General features: G+C 37.8%; 1 protein-coding gene across 4 annotated transcripts in view; it reads right to left on the reverse strand.

Moving 5' to 3' along the window:
- ZRANB3 (zinc finger RANBP2-type containing 3) overlaps window positions 1-22,155 on the reverse strand; it is a 207,197-nt gene that overhangs the window by 38,901 nt on the left and 146,141 nt on the right. For all 4 annotated transcript variants that reach the window (XM_032479349.1, XM_032479348.1, XM_032479347.1 and 1 more), the window contains 4 exons: window positions 9,474-9,593; window positions 7,177-7,296; window positions 5,024-5,203; window positions 4,014-4,166 (listed from right to left, as the gene is read on the reverse strand). In XM_032479349.1, the coding sequence (XP_032335240.1) occupies window positions 4,014-4,166; window positions 5,024-5,203; window positions 7,177-7,296; window positions 9,474-9,593 (573 nt within the window). The remainder of the gene's footprint in view (window positions 1-4,013; window positions 4,167-5,023; window positions 5,204-7,176; window positions 7,297-9,473; window positions 9,594-22,155) is intronic.

A 22,155-nucleotide genomic window follows, 5' to 3' on the forward strand; every position in this document is an offset into this window, starting at 1 on the left:
AAATGGAGGTAATGGGGATTGAATCCAGGACCTCGTGCATGTTAGGCATGCACTCTACCACTGAGCTATATACCCTACCCCACATGTGTTTTTTCAATCCCAATGGTTAGCTCAGTTATGTGACAGAAAGAGAATTCTGAGTAAGAGAGGAGGGAGACAAAGATAATGCCATTCTGAAGGGCAATGAACACCAGGGGAGAAAGAAGGCAGGAAATAGCAAAACTAATATAACAATTCTGTCTGGGAAAATATCCTCTCATTCTCCTCCACTCCTTCCTAACCAGAGGTCTCCCTGTCCCCAGGACCCAAAATCATACTAATATTAGCTCTAGGTCAATTCACGGAAAACCAATTTGTCAAAAGCCCATATGCTAAAAGTCAATTCACCTGAAACCCAAGTCACTGAAGACCAGTTTGCCAAATTTACCACCCTTATTGGTTTTCTTAGAAAAAAAAATTATAGAGTTCACAGCGTCTTGAATGCGATGGGCTGACAGGGTTAAGAAGACTATGGGGAACTGGCGATCTGGGTGCTGGGGGCTCCTGCCTCTTCCTGCCTCAGTTCATCCTCCCTCTGCTCCTTGGTCTCCCTTCCTCTAGAGCTGATGGCCTGGGCTGAGTCATCGCTGACTAAGAACACAGTCTGTTCTTCCGGCTTTGGAAGGTCCCTCTTCTCTGCCCCAGCTTTAGCCTCCAGCTGCAGCAGCGGGGCGCTGGGACAGGGAGAAAAGGAACATTCCTTAAAATGCTGACACTACAGAAATATTCATAAGCCGTTAAAAACCATCCAATGAGAACTGTCATCACCTTCTCAGTTAAACAAGTTTTTGATGACAATGGGCAAAGTTGGTTAATTTGATAAAGTTTAAGAGACAAAATTGGAAGTATCCTAAAAATGCTCAACCCAGGGTTTGTTTTTTTTTTTAACTGGCTTTAAAGAGGATCCAAAAGAAGTTGGTATAAATAGAAAAATTCCCATAGGAAATGCTGACATTTTGGCAACATTCAGAAGAGAAATATGTTAGTTGAATATCCTCAGGACCTCTCTACAAATTGAACATTTCTTAAAACACATGAAGCTGGAGGGCATACAAAGTGATGAGTGGCAGGCTCACCTAATGTCATTTAAAACATGCTTCACAGCCTGGTCAAAAAACAAAACCCACAAATACAAACAAAGCAAAATAAACAAATGGTCTCCACAGAACGATTCCAACTGATACAAAACTATGTGTGTATAAAGACAAACAGTCAGAAATCTGTGTGAGGTAACACTAGACCATGAATGATAAACACCTAACTCAGGTGGTAAGGGTGACTAGGATTCTTTTTGTAAACTTTGTACACAGATATACATTTTTCTTCAGATACACTTAAAAACAATAAATATGAATATATGTGGGAAGATGTGTTTCAACTTCTTAATACTTAGAAAGGAACTCAAACATAGTTTAATAGGGAATTTTAGAGAAAGAACAGCTACAAAGTATAGTTTTAGTTATATATTTTTTAAATTCCTAGGATATCAGTTAATTTTCATGGGCCAAAATATGATATAATAAACACTACTAAAAGGAAAGTCGTCTTTAAAATAAAAAAGTCTTGGAAAAAATACTATTTTTTTTTTTTAAGCAAGTGTGACAGAATGGCATTCTATTGTCCTAGGGAAAAAAATGTACTAGCCCTCCAAATAGGATATATAAAAAATTTAGTTAGATTCCACATTAAAAAACATTGTTTTTTATGAAGCTAAGCTTTACATTAATATTTAAATTTTGCATTATGAGAAAACATGTACAAACTTGAATTTCATTCCTATAATATCTGATCAAGTCTTTCAAAAATTAAAATTAAACTCCCAATAACACTCACACCATACTGCCCCAAAAGGACTAGGAAAAAGAAAACAGTTTGAATGACTGAAGGCTCCTCTAATATATTATTTCTTACTCAGTTTATATATGGCCTCCAAATAGCATCTGTTATTGTATAGATAATATACCAAATATCCACATAACCACCATTCAAAATTTACAAATACTATATTGTAGTACTTACTTCTGACCCTTTTTTAAAATGAAAGAATTAAATTATTTCTGAAGATGGTATCACATTTCTACCCTTCCCCAGACCCATTCTCTGCCTCTTCCAGAGGCAGTAAGTATTATAATTCTAATACATATTCTTCCAAACTAGGTTTATATATATTATTACTATACATATATTCATAAATACATAATATTTGTGTGGATGTCGTGCATTTAAAAAATAAGATTATGTTTTCAAAATCCGATCATGTTAATTCATATAAACCTAGTTCATTCATGCTACCTTCTAAGTAGTATCTTATGACAATTTGTGTAGTCATTCTTCCACTGATGGGCATTTTGGCCATTTCCAATTTTCTGCACTTCAAAAAATGCTTCAATACACATCCTTGTACCTGTATCCCTATATACATGCATGAGACTATATTCCTAGCAATGGAACTGTTTGGTTGGAGGTCATTTCCAACTTTACCAGATACTGCCTAACTGCTTTCCCAAGGAGTTAAAACAATTTATATCCCCAGCAAGCAACATATGAGAGTTTAGTATATGAAATGTTCCTAATATTTTGGGTTTGTCAAATGTTTTCGTTGTTGCCAATCCAGTAGGTGTGAAGTGTGGTATTAGTGTAGTTATTTTAAAAGTATTTTACATGTATGGAAGGTTAGAGCAAATGAGTAAATATGCTGATGATGTTAGGAACCAGAGGTCTTTCTAGTGGATAAAGGAAATATAAATACTTAAGTTTGTATCGCTATATGGAGAAGATGAAAAAGAACTTGGTGGTCTGGATCTGAACTGAAGGTATTAGAATGAACGAACGTATGACTTAAAAATGCATACATATATAGAGACAGACATAGACATACATATGGATTGACCCATATGCAAAAGTGTATGTAGTGTGTATATAGCTCTACACATTGAAAACAAGCCAGAAGCAAATAAAAAATTCGGATTTCTAAACATCATTCCCCAGAAAAGGAGATCAAGTTTCCTTAAAGAAATGTTCACTTCCAGGTCAGGGACAAAGAAAAAAACAAGGAGCATCTGGAACACACTGTTTGTCAGAAAGCAAGGAAGAACTCAAGAGAATTATAGGGACTTGTATAGAAAAGAGAGAGAGCATGCCAGCTTAAAGGAGCTTCCACTAGGCAGATTTAAAAAGAAAAAACAAAAAAGGTAAAGGATTATAACACACTAAATAATAATAATAGAATCCCCAAATTCACAGTCATTTTTTTAAAATGAATTTTTCTTTACAGAACAATGCCAGCTAATAAATGTAAATGCAACGATGGAATTAGCAAAACCACTGTTTCAAAGCTGATTCAAGCAAAGACCAATAAACGCTAAAACCACTGGTGAAAGGTTTTGGGAACAGGACAGTCACATGATCTCAAAGTATCACACCACGGATTACTTACTAATTGTAAAGAGAAAAGGGTACCTTTACAATCTGGTTCATTTTGGTGAGGCGAGTTTCTTTTCATGCGTTTTGGCTACTCAGGTCTCCTCTGATGCTCACATTGCGTGTCTATTTTTCTGTTGGCTTGTTTGTTTTACTAACTGAATTCTATAAGTTCTTTATATATTTGGCCACTGTAATGCAAATATCTTTACAGAGTATGTGACTTGTTTATGTTACATTTTGTGGCAGATTTAATACATCTTTCCCCACCCTCAGGGTCACAGAGATAGCCTCCCACATTTTCTTCTGAAGGCTGGATTCTGTTTAGCTTGTTTTGCTAAGGAGCAGTGCACACTGACCTCTAACTGGTAGAAGATAAAGCCACTGTTGCAGTCTCCTATCGATGACATTTTTTGGTTCTTAGAGGTTTCCCACCTTTATACAGAGCCTCCTTTCAATAACACGAACAACTAAAAATTGCAATGTAAGATAATACATGATAAAGTCATAGTTTCAGGATATTAGACAGAAAAGAATACATCATATAATCTTACGTGAGTGAATAACATTTCATCCCTGAGCCCTTCAGAACTTTCATTTGGAGTCCAAGCTTCAGCAAACTGCAGGAAATCCCATTTTTCCTTATCACCCTCCTCAGCATGAAGTTTTTCCTTCCTACCATTCAGCGTGCTCCCTGTAACCTGAGTCTGTAAGATGGAAAAGTATATTAATTTTACCACAGTTCATTTCACAGCTGACATTGACTAAGTAGTAACTTGATTTTGCTTTTAAATCACAAGCAATCTATGTTTCAACGTATCATGGGTTTAAAAAAACAAACAAACAAATAAAAACATATCATGGGCTTTAGTGATACAATTCTTCAAAATGACAAGCAAATTACCATGACAGTGATTGCTATGCCCAATGAGGAAAAGGTCTAACTAGAGAAGCTAGACTATTTGCTTTTCTCCTAAAAACTTTTATTCCAATATTTATAAACTTTGAAATTGAACCTACATATCGATTGGCCATTTTGAGTATCTATACTCAGTGCTTGAAAAGCATCCTCTAGGCCTTAGTCAAGTTCTTTCTATAGACATCCCTCACGGCGGGGGAGAAGAGACAGCTGAGTGGACAGAGCAATCAACATCCCTCCTACCTTTTCTAGAATCTGGGTACAGGCTGTTCTCTGTCCAAAATCAGCCAGGAACTCAAGAATCCTTCTGAGAAAGTGTTTATTCTTAGCTTACAAAAAGGACGTGGGGTTTGGAAGCATTACGGTTCCTTAATAGCTTATCCTCTCCCAGCCTCTAAAATGATGGAAGAAGGGCTTGGAAGACAAAAGGACTGCATGTAGACTCATGTCTCTCTCTTATGACAGAGGACAGCATGTAGGGTACCACCAACTGAAGGCTTTGCTGGAGTTGGTCCCTATTAACATCAACGTCTTTCTGCACTTAGATGTCCTTTGCCTGAAAACACAAAAACTCAGTCTCTTAACTCACGCAGGCTATGGGTAATAATGCGTCAGCTGCTAACCTGGTTTAAGTTCAAGCTTTACCTTGCGATTCAACATTCCCCACATAAGCGTGTCCAGAGTCCCACTTGCAATGAGGTAGTGAATATTCACAGAGCTACACTGTCCAATCCGGTGAGCACGGTCTTCTGCTTGTTTCAAATGTCCAGGGTCCCAGTACAACTCAGCAAATACGACATGAGTTGCAGCAGTAAATGTCAAACCCTAGGCAAAATAAAGTGAAGAGACCGAGATGCACATAAACTGAGAATTTAACATAGAGCAATATATAATAGTCTTTCTGAATACGCGGAACGGGCAAGAGAACACTGAAGGATTAAAAACAAATCAGTCTTTCACTTAAAGCCAAATTAAGATAATTTAATTCATGGAAGGCAAATAAAGATTGCTTATTGCAAGTTAGCCAGGTGAACTACAAAAAACACATTTAAAAGGTATTTCAGTATTTCAAAAGTCAGTTTGATGGATATATATACAAACAAATTCACTTTATCCTCTGATGAAGACTGGATTCACATCACCATTGGAAGATTTAATAAAATACATTATAAATGAGAATATAATTTCTAACACATGGTATCCATAGCAACTAGGCAGAGAGCAGTGACATCCTCTATTTATTTAATTCATACTGCTGTTCTATAAAGGAAGAAAATTATGTCTCTAGTCATACTGTTTTCTTTCTTTGGAATTTCTCATGTTTCATCCCAAAGACTCTGAAGTTTACTGGCTTGTATCTCAAAGTATATAACACAACTGCATTTTTGTGCAATTGCATTTTACACCAGTTTGAAATCATGTGATGTGAAAAGTATTAAGTAATTCTTGTTTTATAATTAATATATAAAAATAATGGAAATTATTTCCCCTCAAAGTAAAAATGTGTCCAAAAAATGCATAGAATTAATTTAAAATTTTTTTAATTGAAGTCTAGTTGATCTGCAATGTTGTGTTAGTTTCTGGTGTATAGCATAGTGAGTCAGATGTGACTCACACATACACATATTTTTCATCATTCTTTTTTGTTGTAGGTTATTAGAAGATTCTGAATATAGTTCCCTATGCTATATGTTAGGACCTGGTTGTTTATCAATTTTATATACAGTAGTTTGTATCTGCTAATCCCAAGCAGATGGTAATGATAAATTTGTTTCCTTCATCTCTGAGTCTTCTTCTGTTTTGTAAATAAGTTCATCTGTATGTTTTTTTTAGATTCTACATATAAGTGATATTATATATTTATCTTTCTCTGTCTGATTTACTTCACTTAGTACAATAATCTCTAGGTCCATCCATGTAGCTGCAAATGGCATTATTCTATTTTTTTTTTAAAGCTGAGTAATATTCCACTATTGTGTGTTTGTTTGTGTGTGTTTATTCTGTGTATAAATATATATTCTTTATCCACTTATCTGTCGATGGACATTTAGGTTGCTTCCATGTCTTAGCTATTATAAACAGTGCTGCTATGAACATTAGGGTGCATGTATCTTTTTGAATTGGAGTTTCCTATGGATATATGCCCAGGAGTGGGACTGCTGGATCATACAGTATGTCTACTTTCAGTTTTTTCAGGAATCTCCATACCTGGCTGTTTTCCATAATGGCTGCACCAAATTACATTCCCATCAACAGTGTAGGAGGGTTCCCTTTTCTCCACACCCTCTCCAGCATTTATTGTTTTTGGACTTTTCAATGATGGCCATTCTGATCAGTGTGACATGAGACCTTAAGTGTTTCTTAATTTACATTTTCATTTACTTAGAGACAAACCTAATTCTAAGGGACAAACCAGAAAGTTCAGAAAGATAAAAGAGTTCTTGTTTCCCTCAGGCTACCTTGCCTCACAGACTCTGGTGAAAACCACCAAGTAAGATAAGTGCTGTAAGAAAGGGATGAGAAAATTCTCTGCAAATTCAAAGGAAGGAAAAAGGTCATGGAAAAGTATTCCAATCAAATTACCTATACTCTTCTAGGAGATTCTTTCCTTGAAAATGTAGGAAGATTTGGGCCAGAGAGATTGAGGACTCCCTTCCATTACACTTTCTAGCACTCTCTAAAGAAGAATGCATGTTTATCACACCAGATATCCAGATATAAAGTTAGAGTTATGGTGAATACACTTTATATTTTCTCAACAACATTTCACTATCATATTTAGACCTCAAATTTCTTACCTGACCAGCAGCCTGAATGCTTAGGATAGCCACACGAGTCTCAGGATCCTTTTGAAACTGATTAACCAGATGTACTCTTTCTGAAGATGGAACACTTCCGTCTATCCTAACGTAACGCGTCTAGCATCAACAACAAGGGAAATGGTAAAAATTAAGACAAGCTCCTATGCACCTACCTCATTTTATATATTTTACAGCTTACTTTTTTATGTATCACACAATAAAACAGAAATGGGTAAAGATGACAGGTTGGTAAATGGTACACAAGAAGAATCTTAACCAAATTTCTTAACAGTTTCTCAGACCAACTGCACATTTTTAAATCTTCTAAGCTACTTGAGGGTGGGATATTTGTCTAATTCATCTTCATACCATCAGTGCCAATCGCAATGCCACGTAAATAATAGGCGCTCTGTAATCATTACTGAATTATGCTCATGTTGTCTTCAGTAACATTCTATACAAACTGATGTGCAAACTTTAAATGACGGATCAGACTAATTTTAAAGTTACAGGATCACTAATCCCAACGTGAAAATAAAGTCAGACATGTGAGAAAGGAAGAAGAGGATTTGGCCCATGTATTCATGAAGAGTAGTGCATTTATTTCTGAAATGTTGCAACATTAATTGGGAAAACATCTTTTTTAATGTACCATGTGAGTTCTATTTTCTCAGATTATTAAACTTAAAAGAAATATGTAACATGGTCATCTCCACTGAGGTAGACAACCAAGACACCAAGACACTTTTTTAAAAAGTGAGGAAACATTAAGTGCTAAACTGAGCAGTGCTGTCTATGAAGAATGATTCGAGTTAAAAAAAAGGAGCAATCATAGTGTGTTAGAAGAGTTAGAAAGAACTTATTACTCAACTTCGTAAAAACAAGATAAGCTCTGAATTTCAAAGTGTCTCATTTTTATATGCACTTTTATGGAACACGTGGCCTTACATAGTTAAGAGATACAAGTGTTCGGTTTTATAAGGGGATAGTCAAGTTAATCATTAAATACAATGTCCCTTATCAACGTTCTATGTTTCACAAAACAGAAACTGACCAGAGATCCATTCAGTATCCATTGAGGGAGATTATAAAATCTTCTGAGGGTCTTTGAAAACACACTGTCAGGCTAGGGAGACTCTGGGAGAAATTAACCTCGAACACCATGACTAGCTACATTTTTACCTTTTAATGGCACTAAATGGGATTCTGAACATACCAGTAAAGCAGGACTGGTAAGAAGAGACAGACTTGGAATAGATTCCAGTAGTTTTAAGGTATAATGTATTCAGAATTTAAAAATCTGTTATTGTTCAATCATTTAAAAACTATTTCTAAGACTAATTTACTCTTCCTTTGAAGGTGTTTTATAGATACTATGTGAGAATGAGAAAGCACCTCTCAATATACAGCACTTTATATTATTATTAATCTTTCTATGAAGGAAACATTAGAATTACTTCTTTGGTCATGTTAATGAACCTATTAGCCAATGCTTGAAAAAAGTATACAGAGTTTTAAAAAAATGGGGCTTCATTCCTCCTTTTAAAAAAATCTTCCTGCACAGGCAAGTGGTTCTGCTGTTACACATATATTAAGCTCACACAGTTTGTCAAGAAATTTCTCTGCCCGGTTCAGAGCATTTCTAGACGCCCTTAGCATATACAGAGGGATGACAGGTTTAAACTTTGGAGGAAAATGTGGTAGGATGCTGTCACCAACGGAACTGCTGGAGAACAAGGTGGACTGGAGAGAATGCAGTGAGGCCAGCGGGTTTGGTATGACTCACCTGGGCATATGTTTCAAACTCATCTATACGAATTATCAATAGCCATCTGCTATAGAGCAAGCTGCCTGCAAGTTTAAAAGGTACAACTGCAGCTGGGCACTAGGATTGGCTGAATTAATTCTTCCTTTCCCATCAAAACCATCCACATTCTAAACCCACCATGTGGGTAAACAAAAATTTTAACTTTTAACTGCCTATGCCAATCTCAAATGGTATATCCAGTAACAAAAACAGAATTCACATTATAGCCTATCGAGGCAGCATATTTTCATCAATCCAGTTAATTGGATCAATGGAAAATTATTGGTACTGAAGAGAAAGTGTAATAGTATATTATCAACACAATAGAAATATACTATTCATATAATTTGTACTAAAATATGTTATAATAATTTATATACCATTATCTAAAGAAGGCAAAAAAAGCTCAATTATAAACATACAATTGACATTTAGTATATTAAAAAATGCAGTCTAAGAAGTATTTCACAGACAAATGGTAGCATACCTTGTTTTCTATGACGGCTTCTGTGCAAGCTTGGAGCATGCTTAAATGGTGAGCAAAAACCAGAAATTTAAGCGAATCATTCTGAAGCATCATCTTAATATAATCCTTTACAGCACCTGCCTAAATATTAAAAGTTAAACCTTATTAGTGTCATAAAAATGTTTACTAAAAAAATCACGTCACTTTCTCTTAATAAAGCAAGAAAGACTTCTTGAGAATCAGTAAGTTTCTGTGAACTTTTAGCTCCTTTGTTCTCTAGGTAGCCTAAGGAAGTAGAATCCTACACATAAGAGGCATGTGGACGAAGAAGGGCAAGAGAGGGGGAAAAAACTGAAAAGTAAAACAAGAACAGGACAAAAATTAGAACTTCAAAAATGAGACAAGAAAAGACTTTCAAAGGAAAGTAGGCAGTCAAGTAGGCTATGGCCAGCAAAGAGATGGTGGTTTGTTTAGAAAGTAATTCTCAGACAAAGCTCATATAGAGGACTAAGCGGAATAGAGTTAAGGAGAAAGGGAAAGATTAAAAAAAAAATCAAATGAATAGCGTTTTATCTTTTTGTGGGAGAGAGACTGAAAAAGAATAAGAAAGTTGGGCTGAAGATAAAAGGTTAAGGAAAGTTGGTTGATTTATTTTTTTTAACTAAGAAACTCAAGCAGATTTACAAATAGGCTGTTGAAGGTGTGGAGAGGCTAAGGAAAATGGAAAATGCAGGGACCTTCTCTAGGATGGATAAGATTGCAGAAGAGGAGGAGTGATGGGATTAGGAACACAGGAGGGAGTTTTGAGAGAACAGGGGAAAATACAAAGAAATTGTGAGGTAGAAGGGAGAGAATCAAGAAGGTTCATACCGAATAGGCTTCTCTTAGTTAACTTGAGGCCAGGTTACCAATTAAGAGTAAGAAATCAACATAAGATGAATTAAACAGGAGTTAAATTTAAAGCAGATAGCATGAATTAAATTTAAAACCTAAATATAGTGTCTCTTAACTGTTAAAAACTAGTTACTTAGACATTTTGGGAAAAGACAGCAGACTGAATACATTTACCCTCCATTCCTTCTCAATGCTATATTTAAACGACAGCAAAATGTATAGAGAAAAAGAGAACTGGAGAGGGATCAATAGCAACACAACTTTGGAAGCTAAAAAGGAGACAGATGCCTGGTAACTGATTTGCCAACCTGTCAGTTCCTGAGCTGCCAGTATAGACGGTTGAGAAGTACAGGGTTTAAAACGGAGTGATCTAAAAGGGATGAGGAAATGTCACCTCTGGAAGTGAGGACAGGGGTGAGGCTAAAGCAGGAGGATAGCCTGCAAGAACATTTAAGTAGCTGATTATGAGCAACACTGATTCAGATCCTTTCTCTACCCATTCCACACAATAGGTAACTTCTCAACCCTTCCTGGCAGAAAAACACAGAGACTTATTTTCTGGAGAGGGTATCTGGATAGAGGAACCCTACACTGACAGCTGGTCATCCTGCAAAAATCATGGGGATGAGATGAAAGTTACTGTTCCTCTCCTTCCACCTTCTTATCCCCACAGGTCCCAAAACAGACAAACAGGCTTATGCCCTCTACGCAGGGGAGCAGAATCACAGAAAATGATTCTTTCCTGGAAAATGTGACCAAAGAGAAAAGACTAGAGGTACTGATATTGCGGTTTCTCAACAAGACACCCCAATCAGATCACTCTTTATTGAAGGCCACAGTTTACAAGACATATCCATGAAGACTTTCTAGTCAGTGTTTAATGTCTTACTTGTAAACAGAAGCAAAGAACCAAGAATCATCAGACATTTGTTAAACAACCTATATGAACAAAACAACTATGTAGAGAGGAAAAAAAAAAAACTAGAAGAGATCACATTTCTAAAACAAGAACAGAAAAAAAGGAAGAGCTGGAGAGTGGGGAGGGGGGAGTACTCTTGGAAATTAAAAAATATAACAGCAGAAATTAAAAATGCACTGGTTGCTAAGCTGAGGAAATCTTCTGGGGAGTGGATAGGAAAAAGGCATAGAAAACATAAAATATAAGAAAATTAGAAGGCCAAGCCATGAGGGCAAAATATAAATAACAAAAGTTCTAGAAAACAATAGAGAAAACAAAAAATAATTAAAAAAAATAAAGACTGTATTACAGAACTAAAAGCTGTAAGTTTCCAAAATGGAAAATGCCCACTGACAGCAGCTATCCAAGGCATCCAGTCCCCAGCAGGGAAGCAGGATGGAGCACCAGGCACAAGTTCCTGGGTTGAGCTCCCCTGAAGATGAGAGCCTTTCTTCAGTGACCAGACAGCCATCCTTGAGAAATGCCCCAAAACACAGCACCCCGGAGGGAGCCACCCTCAGCTGGCACATGGAGCTAGAGGGCCATGTCCCCTCCCACCAGGAAGGGGGCCCTGCTGGTGGGTCCCCACTGCCCACAAACTCCTCCTGGGACCTCTCATCGTCCCTGACAGGGCTCAGCCCTATGGGCCCCGACAGAAAGAGGCAGCTCTCCACCATCCAGGCCTCTGAGGTGTCCAGTGAACAGCAAGGGTCCTACTCAGATCCCTGGGCTCCTAAAGAAGATCCGTGCATGACAGTCTTGACCATCAGGCAGCAGCAGAAGCAGCAGCAGGGCAAGGCCCCCAGGACAAGGAGATGGTTACCAAACTTGGGAATGCCCAGGACCCTGAACACAGCCAGGAGGAGGCGAACAGGACCTGAAGAAGCTTGCTCCTGTGACAGAGCGAGTGAGGCAGTGGGAAATCCACCTGCTTCAGAACATCGAGGAGGCCACCCAGCACGAACTCACCATCCAAACTGAGTGAATGCTCAGCCCCGGGACCAGGACACCACTGTGCTCAGGAGCTTCTGCCATGGCCTGACTTACTCATCTGTCCATCCATACATCCATCTGTCTGTAAATCCTACCTCTTCCTCAGGACTTGCCCCAGGTCTGGCCTTGACCTGCATTGTGCCTCCTGGGATGGGTGGAAGGAACTGGTTGATGATCTTGTTACTCAGATCCTAAATGTGGCTCAGAGGTGCCAACTGGGAGGAGGGGGTGGAGGGAGCAGACACAGACAGGTGTGGTGGATGCCCCAGTGTCACCCTGGGGGTACCCAGAGATTAGATGTAACTCCACCCAACTTGCCTTCTTCCCCAGCATGGCTAGTGGAGCCCAAGATGCTGGGATGATACAATGTAGGGAACAGGACTGAGTTCTGCAGTTAAATACAGGGAGCCAGACAACCCCCCTGGCTGGGGAGGACTGGGTCTTCACACCAGGCAGGCTTAGAATGCCACTCCAGGAAAGGCCAGAACAGTGGCTCTCAACTGGAGGTCCTTCTGGGAGTCTGTGGGTGCTGGTTTGTTTAGTGGTGGATTGGGGAGGTTGAGAAACCCCCTGCAGTAGTATGGTGTCTCCTGCCCCATCTGTCTCCAGAGTTGAGCTCACTGCTTAAATATCCCACCAGAAAGAAGGAAGTAGCCATGACCCTTATACTGAAAGGAAGAAGAAACAGGGTGCCCGGGTGCTTCAGTCAACAAAAAAACCCAGCATCAACCTCCCAGGTCCCGACATCTCTGGGACATGTCTGTTTGTGGACATGTTATGGTTATAAGTATGGAGCTAGATTTTATTCTTGTAAATGCTTTCATCTCCCACTTTATCAAAAGATGCTTAATTTTTTTCTTCTAAAAACCAAAGAATGCTTATGTTTCCAGTGCCATCCTGTGTGCCTCCACAGCCCCTCCTCCAGGCCTGTCATCAGTGACCTGGCTTTTCTCAGGGATGCAGATAAAGCCTATGGCTAGAGGAGAATCAAACAGGGCCCCCTAAACAGAGTCTCAGGCTGGACTGAAACAACAGGACGTGGCAGATTCCGAGTGCAGGCAAGGTCAAGGCAAAGACGAAGAGAGGGGAAGGTCATACTGTGAAGCTGCGGGGTGGGTGGAAGTCATTCCAGATCAGAACTGGCTATCCCCAGAAGAGCCTGCATTTGTGTGGAGGTTTTGAAAATTAAAAAAAAAAGAAAAGAAAATGCCCACTGAGGATCCTTCACAATAGATGAAAATGGACCCAGAGCAAGGTCCATCATTATGAAATTTTGTAACACTGGGAACAAAGAAACCGATCTCTAAGCTCCCAGAGAGGGAAGGGAAAGATTTCACTGAAACAAAACAGAATAAAAAATGTGAATGGCATTGGATATCTCAACATCAATACTGAAAATCCCAAGAGAAAATGATTTCTAACTAACAATTTATATACAGACAAGTTAAAAATCAGATATAAAAGTAGAGCAAAGGAATTTTCAAATATGCAGGGTTTCAAACAATTTAACTCCAATGTATCCTTTCTTGTAAGGCTACTAGAGAATGTGGTCCAGCAAGACAAGGGAGTAAAAGAACAAAGAAAATAATATCAAAAAAGAGAAAATTCAGCACAACAGAGAAATAAAGAAAAAAACCCTGGAGGAGAGCTCTGCAACAAACCCGAAGAGCAACAGCTAAGACTGCAGCTGATTAAAGGCTCCTGGGGAAGTTTTTTAAAGAAGATAAAATTAATGAAATGCTAATGTTTAATGATGCTTAGAGGAGATTAAATAACTAGGTTAGCCATTTGCAGCAACATGAATGGACCTGGAGATTGTCATTCTAAGTGAAACCAGCCAGAAAGAGGAAGAAAAACACCATATGATAACACTTATATGTAGAATCTTAAAAAAAGAGTCACAAATGAACTTATTTACAAAACAGAAACAGACTCACAGACATAGAAAATAAACTTGTAGTTACCAGGGGGGAAAGAGGTTGGGAAGGGATAAATTGGGAGTTAGAGATTTGCAGATACTAACAACTACATATAAAATAGATAAACAAGTTTATACTGTACAGCACAGGGAACTATATTCAATATCTTGTAGTAACCTCTAATGAAAAAGAATATGAAAAGGAATATATGTATGTATGACTGAAACATTATGCTGTACACCAGAAATTGATAATACTTCAATTAAAAAATAAAAAAAAACACAAAAAAACCCCAACTAGGGTGAAGTATGAGGATGGATTACTGAAAATGAGTTGGAAAAGAAAGAAAACATATCCACAGTATATTGCCTGGTTAACCTGTAAATATTATAAACATGATTCTAATAATATAATGGTGAATATCAGTCAAGCCAAAAGTAGTATAAATTGCTATTTAAAATTAGTAAAACTTTAAGTATCTATCTCTTCACCTCTACCTATCTGTCGATCTGTGGATCTATCGAGCTATCACTCTACGTACCTATCACTTTGTAGGAAAAATGGGAATGAGGAAAGGTGCGGGTGTGAGGGTGGGGCCGAGGGGTGAGAGAGCTAAAGTTTCATCTTCTATGTTGGGAAGCCAATTGATGAGAGCTAAAATTACAAAGCAAGCAGTAATACAAACCAAGAAGGAAGATAAACACAGTGCTGAGGGATTTGAAGTAAATCTTAAAAAAACAAAAAACAAAAAACAAAAAAACAGCTGAAAAATAGAAAGTGGTTGCCTCTGGGGAGTAAGTTTCAGGGACTGCTATTTTTTGAAATGTCTGTTTCCCCTCATTAAATTATGATCCTATGTGGCTTTGATAATAATTTTAACAACTTAAAAACAGGCATTTCAAAATTGAAAAATACCTATTTAAAATTCATGCATCTGACTCTAAAGTCACGAGATTGATTCTGCAAGCTACATTCTGTATGTCTGTTTTCTAAACAAAAGAAATTCATACGATGGGGCTGGAGGCAGTTAAGAACTTTAGCCTTGGATTTTAGTGCCTCAGAAAGTGGAAATGAAACCCTCTCAAAATAAGGAGCTATAAATTCCAGAAATGTTGCCATGGTAACTGAACCACTTTAATAAACTGCATGTTTGCCTGAAGAGCTATATTTACTGTGATAAGCTTTTCAAAAAGTACATGTCAAGTTGGAGTATTTTTAAGGTACATTCATTTACCAACCATTGCAGACTTACCAACTATATAATCATGGAACTAGCCTCAGATGTATTCCCTGTCTCTTCAAAAGCAAGCTATTTCTGCCAGTCTCCTCTGCTAACATCACCCCTCTCCTCAGTACAACCCAAACTGCTGATCCCAAAGCTCGAGCCCCCAGCAAATTTCCTTCCAATCACAGGTTCAGAAAGGCTTATGATCACTGTTAATATTATAAGGTTCAACTATATAAAGTCCAATGGGCTAAACAGCCACTTTGGACGAACCCGTTCACCATCACTGTGATGTTGCTTCCTAGGAGAAAAGGTGTTTGGGGAAACAAAACATCTGTATCACAAAGGAACTTTGGGATTCTCTTAGGTTCTCAGGTTGGGGATTGCATAGGCTTGCATTTTAAAATGAACTATACATGTAAGTTACCTATTCTGATTCTATTCTAATGAAAACAGTCACTGCCTTGTCATATTTTAAGTTATCTGAGCAGAAATTTGCTTTCAAAGAATCTTAAGTGCATATTACATGGAAGGGCAGATCCTGTTAACGATCAGCATTTTGGTTAAACTGGTTTAGGTATCATAGAAGTTGCAGAAAGTGCATGTGCTCACAATTCTATTTTATCTTGCTGAAATTGGTCTGTTAGTAATGTGTCTGTTAGTCAAAGTTCTAATTTGAATAATTAATGAAGTCTACACAATACACCTCATTTAAAGAAATGCAGAAATAAAGAGAATATGTTGTACAACTTGTTAGTTTTTTTTCAGTGAATAGGTGCTCCTCATACTTTTTGAAATAAAAGAAGTTACCAAAAAACCTATATTGCATTAAAGACCTGATGAAAGTTACTTCAAATTGTCTTTTAGTCAAAATAATAAGAGGGAGAGAGAAAGAGTGAAAAAAAAGCATCAAACTTGAGCTTTGACAAAACTTTCTCCTTGACCAAACTTCAGTTAAGCTTCTCTGAGCCCTCTTCTTGACTAGGTCTCAACTCTGGCTTTCCAAGTCTGTTCTGCCCTTGCCAGGCCCAGTCTTAGCAAGAATCCTGCTGAGTCAGTTTATCGACAGTGCCCCCACCCTGGATACCTAATCATCTCTTGATATCTGATCAAGTTTCTCATCCCCACTTTTGATGTCTAAAGTCCTTGGCCTTCCTTTAGCAAGAATTCTGTTTCGACCTTGGTTTTGATCTGATCAATGCACACATCTCCCCTTCAAGGAGGGTCAGCGACCTTAGGCAGGGAATAGCTCTAGAATTACCACAGTTATCCAAGTAGGAGAGGAGCGAGCGACCAAAGGAACCATAACTGATTTAATGAGCCATTCGCAGTTTCACTGAACCAATCTGTATACTTAGACATGAATGGTTTAATTTTTGAGAAAAGTATATGCTACTGTCAGGAGCAATCAGTTTAGCATGAATTCCCTTACTTTCGATGTCTCCTCTTAGTAATTTTCCATCCACTGACCCCTTCATCCTGCTGCAGGCTATAAATCCCCCACCTGTCCTTCCTGCGTTCTCTCCTTAGTCGCAGTAGAGTTGACTCCTACTACAATGATCTTGAATAAAGTCTTCCTTACTATTTTAACAAGCATCAGAGTAATTTTTTTTTTTAATAGCTATAACTTGCAGCTAAGGGAGCAAGAGCACAAAAGAAGCTTCCTCTAAGTTTTGAAGTCCTCAGGCCCCAGACCCAGTGCCTGTTTTGTTTAGGTATCTGGTGGGCACACACTTTAAGGACAATTCCTCAAGCCTTTATTAATCACCAGGAGGTAAACCATGATCGGTCTAAGCAAGCCTAGCACTTCTATTCCCCCTGCAAGTGATTCTGACAATAATAAATGTGGGAAGTCTGCTGGAGGCTTCAAAAAAAAATCCTCACTGACAAAGGGACTCTGAGGAAAGCTCTTCCTTGCTTTGGACATTATGGCCTGCACCTGACACCAGGAATTGCAGTGGTCATCTTGGGGCTGCTATGGAAGCCGCTGAGGAAAGCAGTGAACTAGGGCAGCCAGAGTAGAAAGAAGAATCTGAGTTCATTTAAAAAAAAAAAAAAAAGCTTTTTTGAGATAAAGCTCACATACTGTAAAATTCACCCATTTAGAAAGTGTACAACTCAATAGCTTTTAGTATATTCACAGAGTTGTGTCCCCTTCACCACAATTTCAGAATATTTTCATTACCCTAGAAGAAAACCATCACCTCTTAACAATTACTCCCAAAACAGGTCCCTGTGTCACCCTGGCTCTAGACAAACACTAATCTATTTTCTGTCTCCATGGGCCGAATTACGACATTGCGTATAAATGGAATCACACGATATGTGGTCTTTTTAGACTGGCTTCTTTGTGAGCATGTTTTCAATCCATGATGTAGCACTTTTCAGTGTTTAATTTTTTTTTATTGCCAAGTATGGATATACCACATTTTATCTGTCCATTCATCAGTTGATATCCTCTCTGCCTCTGTTTTTATTCATGTACCTATTTTTATCTATTTCACGTTATAGTGTTTCTTATTCTTAATTTGCTTATTTGTGAGAGTTGATTTACCTTTTATCCTTTAAAATGATCTCAAATGAGGAAAGGAAAGTTAACAAACAAGAGAGGACACACCCTGCTTATTCATGCCCTATTTGCCCCGCAGAACACCACAAAGAAAGGCTAGGGATTTGTCTTCTGCTACCCATTTTTCCTGGCCAAAGGTTCTTAATTTAGAAACCACTTCACCAACCAGAAAGAGTATTTTCAAATCTGACAGAAGACAGTCTTCAAGGGAAGAATGATCATTCCATACTATAATATCAGGGTTTTGAACATTTTCACAGGGCCCCAGGCTGAAATTTTCCCTTAAAAAACTTCCAAAGATAGTTTGGATGAACTATTATATGTGTGATTTTTCTTACCTCGAGGCATGCTTATAATTACATCTGTAAATAGAAAATAACACTTTTAATACATCTACTCTTTTGACACTGACCAACTTCCACAAGCAGCCCATTTCACACTAAGAAGCAGAGGGGCTGCAGTTCTGTATGTAAGAACAGAGCAATCCCAGTTCAACACCTTAACGAACACAATTTTACAAAAGAACATGGGATCCTAAACCTTTCCATGAAACTTTCTGGAAAAAGATAAAATAAAGCAATTGTTCTATCTAATCATTCTATCTAATCAATCAACCAACTAATCTATCCATCCATCCTCCATCCATCCATCTGGCAAGGTTGGATGAGACAGAACATTTCCATGAATAACGTACTCCATTGGCTTTACTCAAATTTAGATGAAGTTAGAAGGCAAAGCCAATCTGTAGCTTTCAATTCTTTTTTTTTTTTCCTACCGAAGTTGATTTCATGGAAGTTTGACCATAAAAGTCATTGATCAAAAGAGCTAATCTAATTCTTTAAAAACTGAATCAATTTTGAAAAACATTCTTGATTCCTTTCTAAACTTCATCCATTGATCATGTCAATAAGGTACAACTAAAGTTAAGGATAAATAAATCTTACTTGGGTGTTTATAATGATAACACATAGAATGGATAGACTTTGAAATTCTGTATCTTCACCACACTTGTACAGGGATGCGGAAAATCACCAACAGGGAAATAAGAGGTACCTTAAACCCATGGTCACTAAGAAATACTACATTTATTCAGCTATCCTAATGGAATGATGGGTAAGTGCATGTACTTTGTTGCCAAACTATGTTCAGCTCCTGCCTCCATCATTTACAGTCTGAAAGCCTTGAATAGGTCACTTGAACTCTGTGCCCTGGTTTCTCCATCTATAAAAGGGGATAAAAAGTACTTACTACCCATCGAGTGGTAGTAAGAATTAGATGAGTTAGTGCATCAAATATGCTTGGAACAGCTGGCACACGGTCAACGGTGTAGAAGTGTTAGCTCTTATTTTCACTGTATTTCTTCAGTAAACTGCAAAAACAAATTCAACCTTGCCACTTTGTTCAAAATCAGAACCTAGGCCTCTTGGCTCTCAAACTTCCCACTGGCCAGAGAAAATAGAACATTTGAGAATTCTGTTACACTTTCTTACTTTTACTCATCCTCTCTTCGCTTCCTTTTGTCATGAGAGGTATTTTTTCTCTTCTCTAAGGCAAATCCCTCCACCTGATTCCAAATTTAACCATTCCTCCAACTTCAAAAACCTAATAGCACTCCTCCTTCTCAAGTGGGTATTTCCCCATCTTTAATAAAGCCTTCCTCCACTTTACTGAGCCATATAGCTAACATAGGTATCTCCTTCCTCCTCCAAGATGACACTATATTGCTTTATTTGCACTTTCTCACTACCGACCGCCTCCTTACTCATGAACAGGAGGCTGACAGTGCCTGGTTCAGAGCCAGAGACCCTTTTCTAAACAACAAACTGGCTCAGGAAGAGGTGCCCTTCAGTCTCACAGCATCCCATCCCTGTGCAGCAGGGAACACTGCAGAGACCTCACTGAACCTCACTGCATTTTAGAAGTAGGATTCTACCTATTTAAGCTGCTGCGGCAACACAGCAGAGAGGAAACGTGCTTTTTGTTTAAAGCAGTTTGCCTCTGGAAAGTCTTTAAGACACTAAGAAATGCTGCCATCCTATAGTGACAGGAAATTTTAAATTATGGGTTGATTTAATCTTTTAATAGAAAAATAACTGGCATTTCTCTTAAAATAGTTTTCTCTACAAATGAGACGTGTCACCATGTACCAGAAAATAACTGAGAGTTGGCTAAACCATGCATACAACTTAATCTGGGTTTTTTCCTAGGAGAGTATCAAGCTGATCCTAAATCTAAAGAATCTGTTCATTCTCATCTATTGCATTCCCCACAAATATTACACAGAAATAAAAATAATGGTACAGAGGAAGAAAAGTAATTCTATTTATCTGAGATCCTTCACTAATTGACTTTTTACTAGTAACATTTATTATTTTATGGTCATTTCCTTTGTCTAGTGTTTATAATTACCACTTACTGTTTATCATCATTGTTAAATTTCTCATTATGAAATATCTAAAAAAGAGATCTCAGTAATGTAATAACATACTTAAAACTTATACAGCCTCTATCTTCCTAAGAAGTACAAGTATTTAATCTCAAAACGCAGAACACCATTAATGGTTATACAGCACATGGATGACATATGTCAACACCATTATATAGTATCACACTGTACATATGAAAAATCATCATATCAACATGACCTAATTTGCTGACATGACCTAATTTGAAGCACTGTACTGTATTCCCATCTGCCTATAACATTGGAGGATACGAAGAAAAGAGAAAAGATTAGAGCAGAGAAAGAAACCTATCCTGGAGATCTATAAAACTAGGAGAGATGGAGACTCATTTGTATGGGAGACTTTTGGCATAAGTCTGCCTAGAACAAACTAAGAGAAAGATGACCCACAGAGGTCCTTTCTAGCCCACTGCTTTCTCATAACAATTAATGGACAGTGTTAAAATGGTGATATAAATGGATGTGGGAAGTACTTCCTTCCTCATAAGAGGTGACAAGAACAAGATTTCACACTTTACACATTGATTTATTATGGGGTTACAGCCTTTTAAAAATTAAATATCACAAATAATGAAGAGCTCATTTTACTTTAGGCAGTAATTAAGCATATGTCATGTCCCTAAAACAGCATGTCCTGTAAGTAACTATATACAAAGGCATTTACTTGAAAACTTATTATTTTCTTCAAAATTTTCTTCTTACTTGTATCTAGATTTTCAAATTCACATCAACTATCATTAGATAGTTATAATTATCTTTAAATTTCTTGACCTAATTGTTCAAATGATTCAATGAAAAGTATTTCCAATACGATGCTGCAGAGTACAAAGAAATCTATTATCTTACAGCTTGAGCCTTGCTGAATTTGGCACAGATCATAGTTAATGGGAAACTATGCACAAAATAAATCTGCTGTTTTTCCCAGTCTCCGTGAATGGCACAAACTTCAACCCAGCTGGCCAAACGAAGCATCTAGATTCTACTTTTACACTCCCCTTCATAGTAAGTCAATCACCAGTGTCTACTGATTTACCATCTTAGTATCTCTTGAATTATTCCTTTCTTTCTAGCTACGATGTGGTACAGAACACAGACAGAATCGACTTAGGATATTTTTAGGGGCCCTAGGATTTATTTCGGGAATGGTAAATGAGCACTGGCTTCAACTGAAAGCCACCACTGTATTAGCCCCTAACAAGAGAATCAGCCTGTCCTTTAAAGTTCTGAAGCCAGGCATTGACTCCTCTTCCTGGCTATGAAAGTCCTAGATACTATCTTTTTCCAATAGAAAGCTGTTTCATCTACATTGAAAATCTGTTCTTTAGTGTAGCCACATCCATTAACCATCTGAGCTCAATCTTCTGATAGTTTGCTACAGCTTCTACATCAGCGCTGGCTGCTTCACCTCGCACTGTGATGTTATGAAGACGGCTTCTTTCTTTAAACTTCATGAACCAACCTCTGCTAGCTTCAAACTTTTCTTCTGCACCTTCCTCACCTCATTAAGGCTTCAGAGAACTGAAGAGAGTTAGGACTTGGCTCTGGATTAGGCTTTGACTTAAGAGAATGTTGTGGCTGGTTTTATCTTCTGTCCAGACCACTATCAGCAGTAAGGCAGTTTCGCCTTCTTATCATTTATTCATTCACTTGAGTTGCACTTTTAAGTCCTTCAAGAATTTTT

This window comes from Camelus ferus, chromosome 5 (assembly GCF_009834535.1).
Source record: "Camelus ferus isolate YT-003-E chromosome 5, BCGSAC_Cfer_1.0, whole genome shotgun sequence".
Lineage (NCBI taxonomy): Eukaryota > Metazoa > Chordata > Mammalia > Artiodactyla > Camelidae > Camelus > Camelus ferus.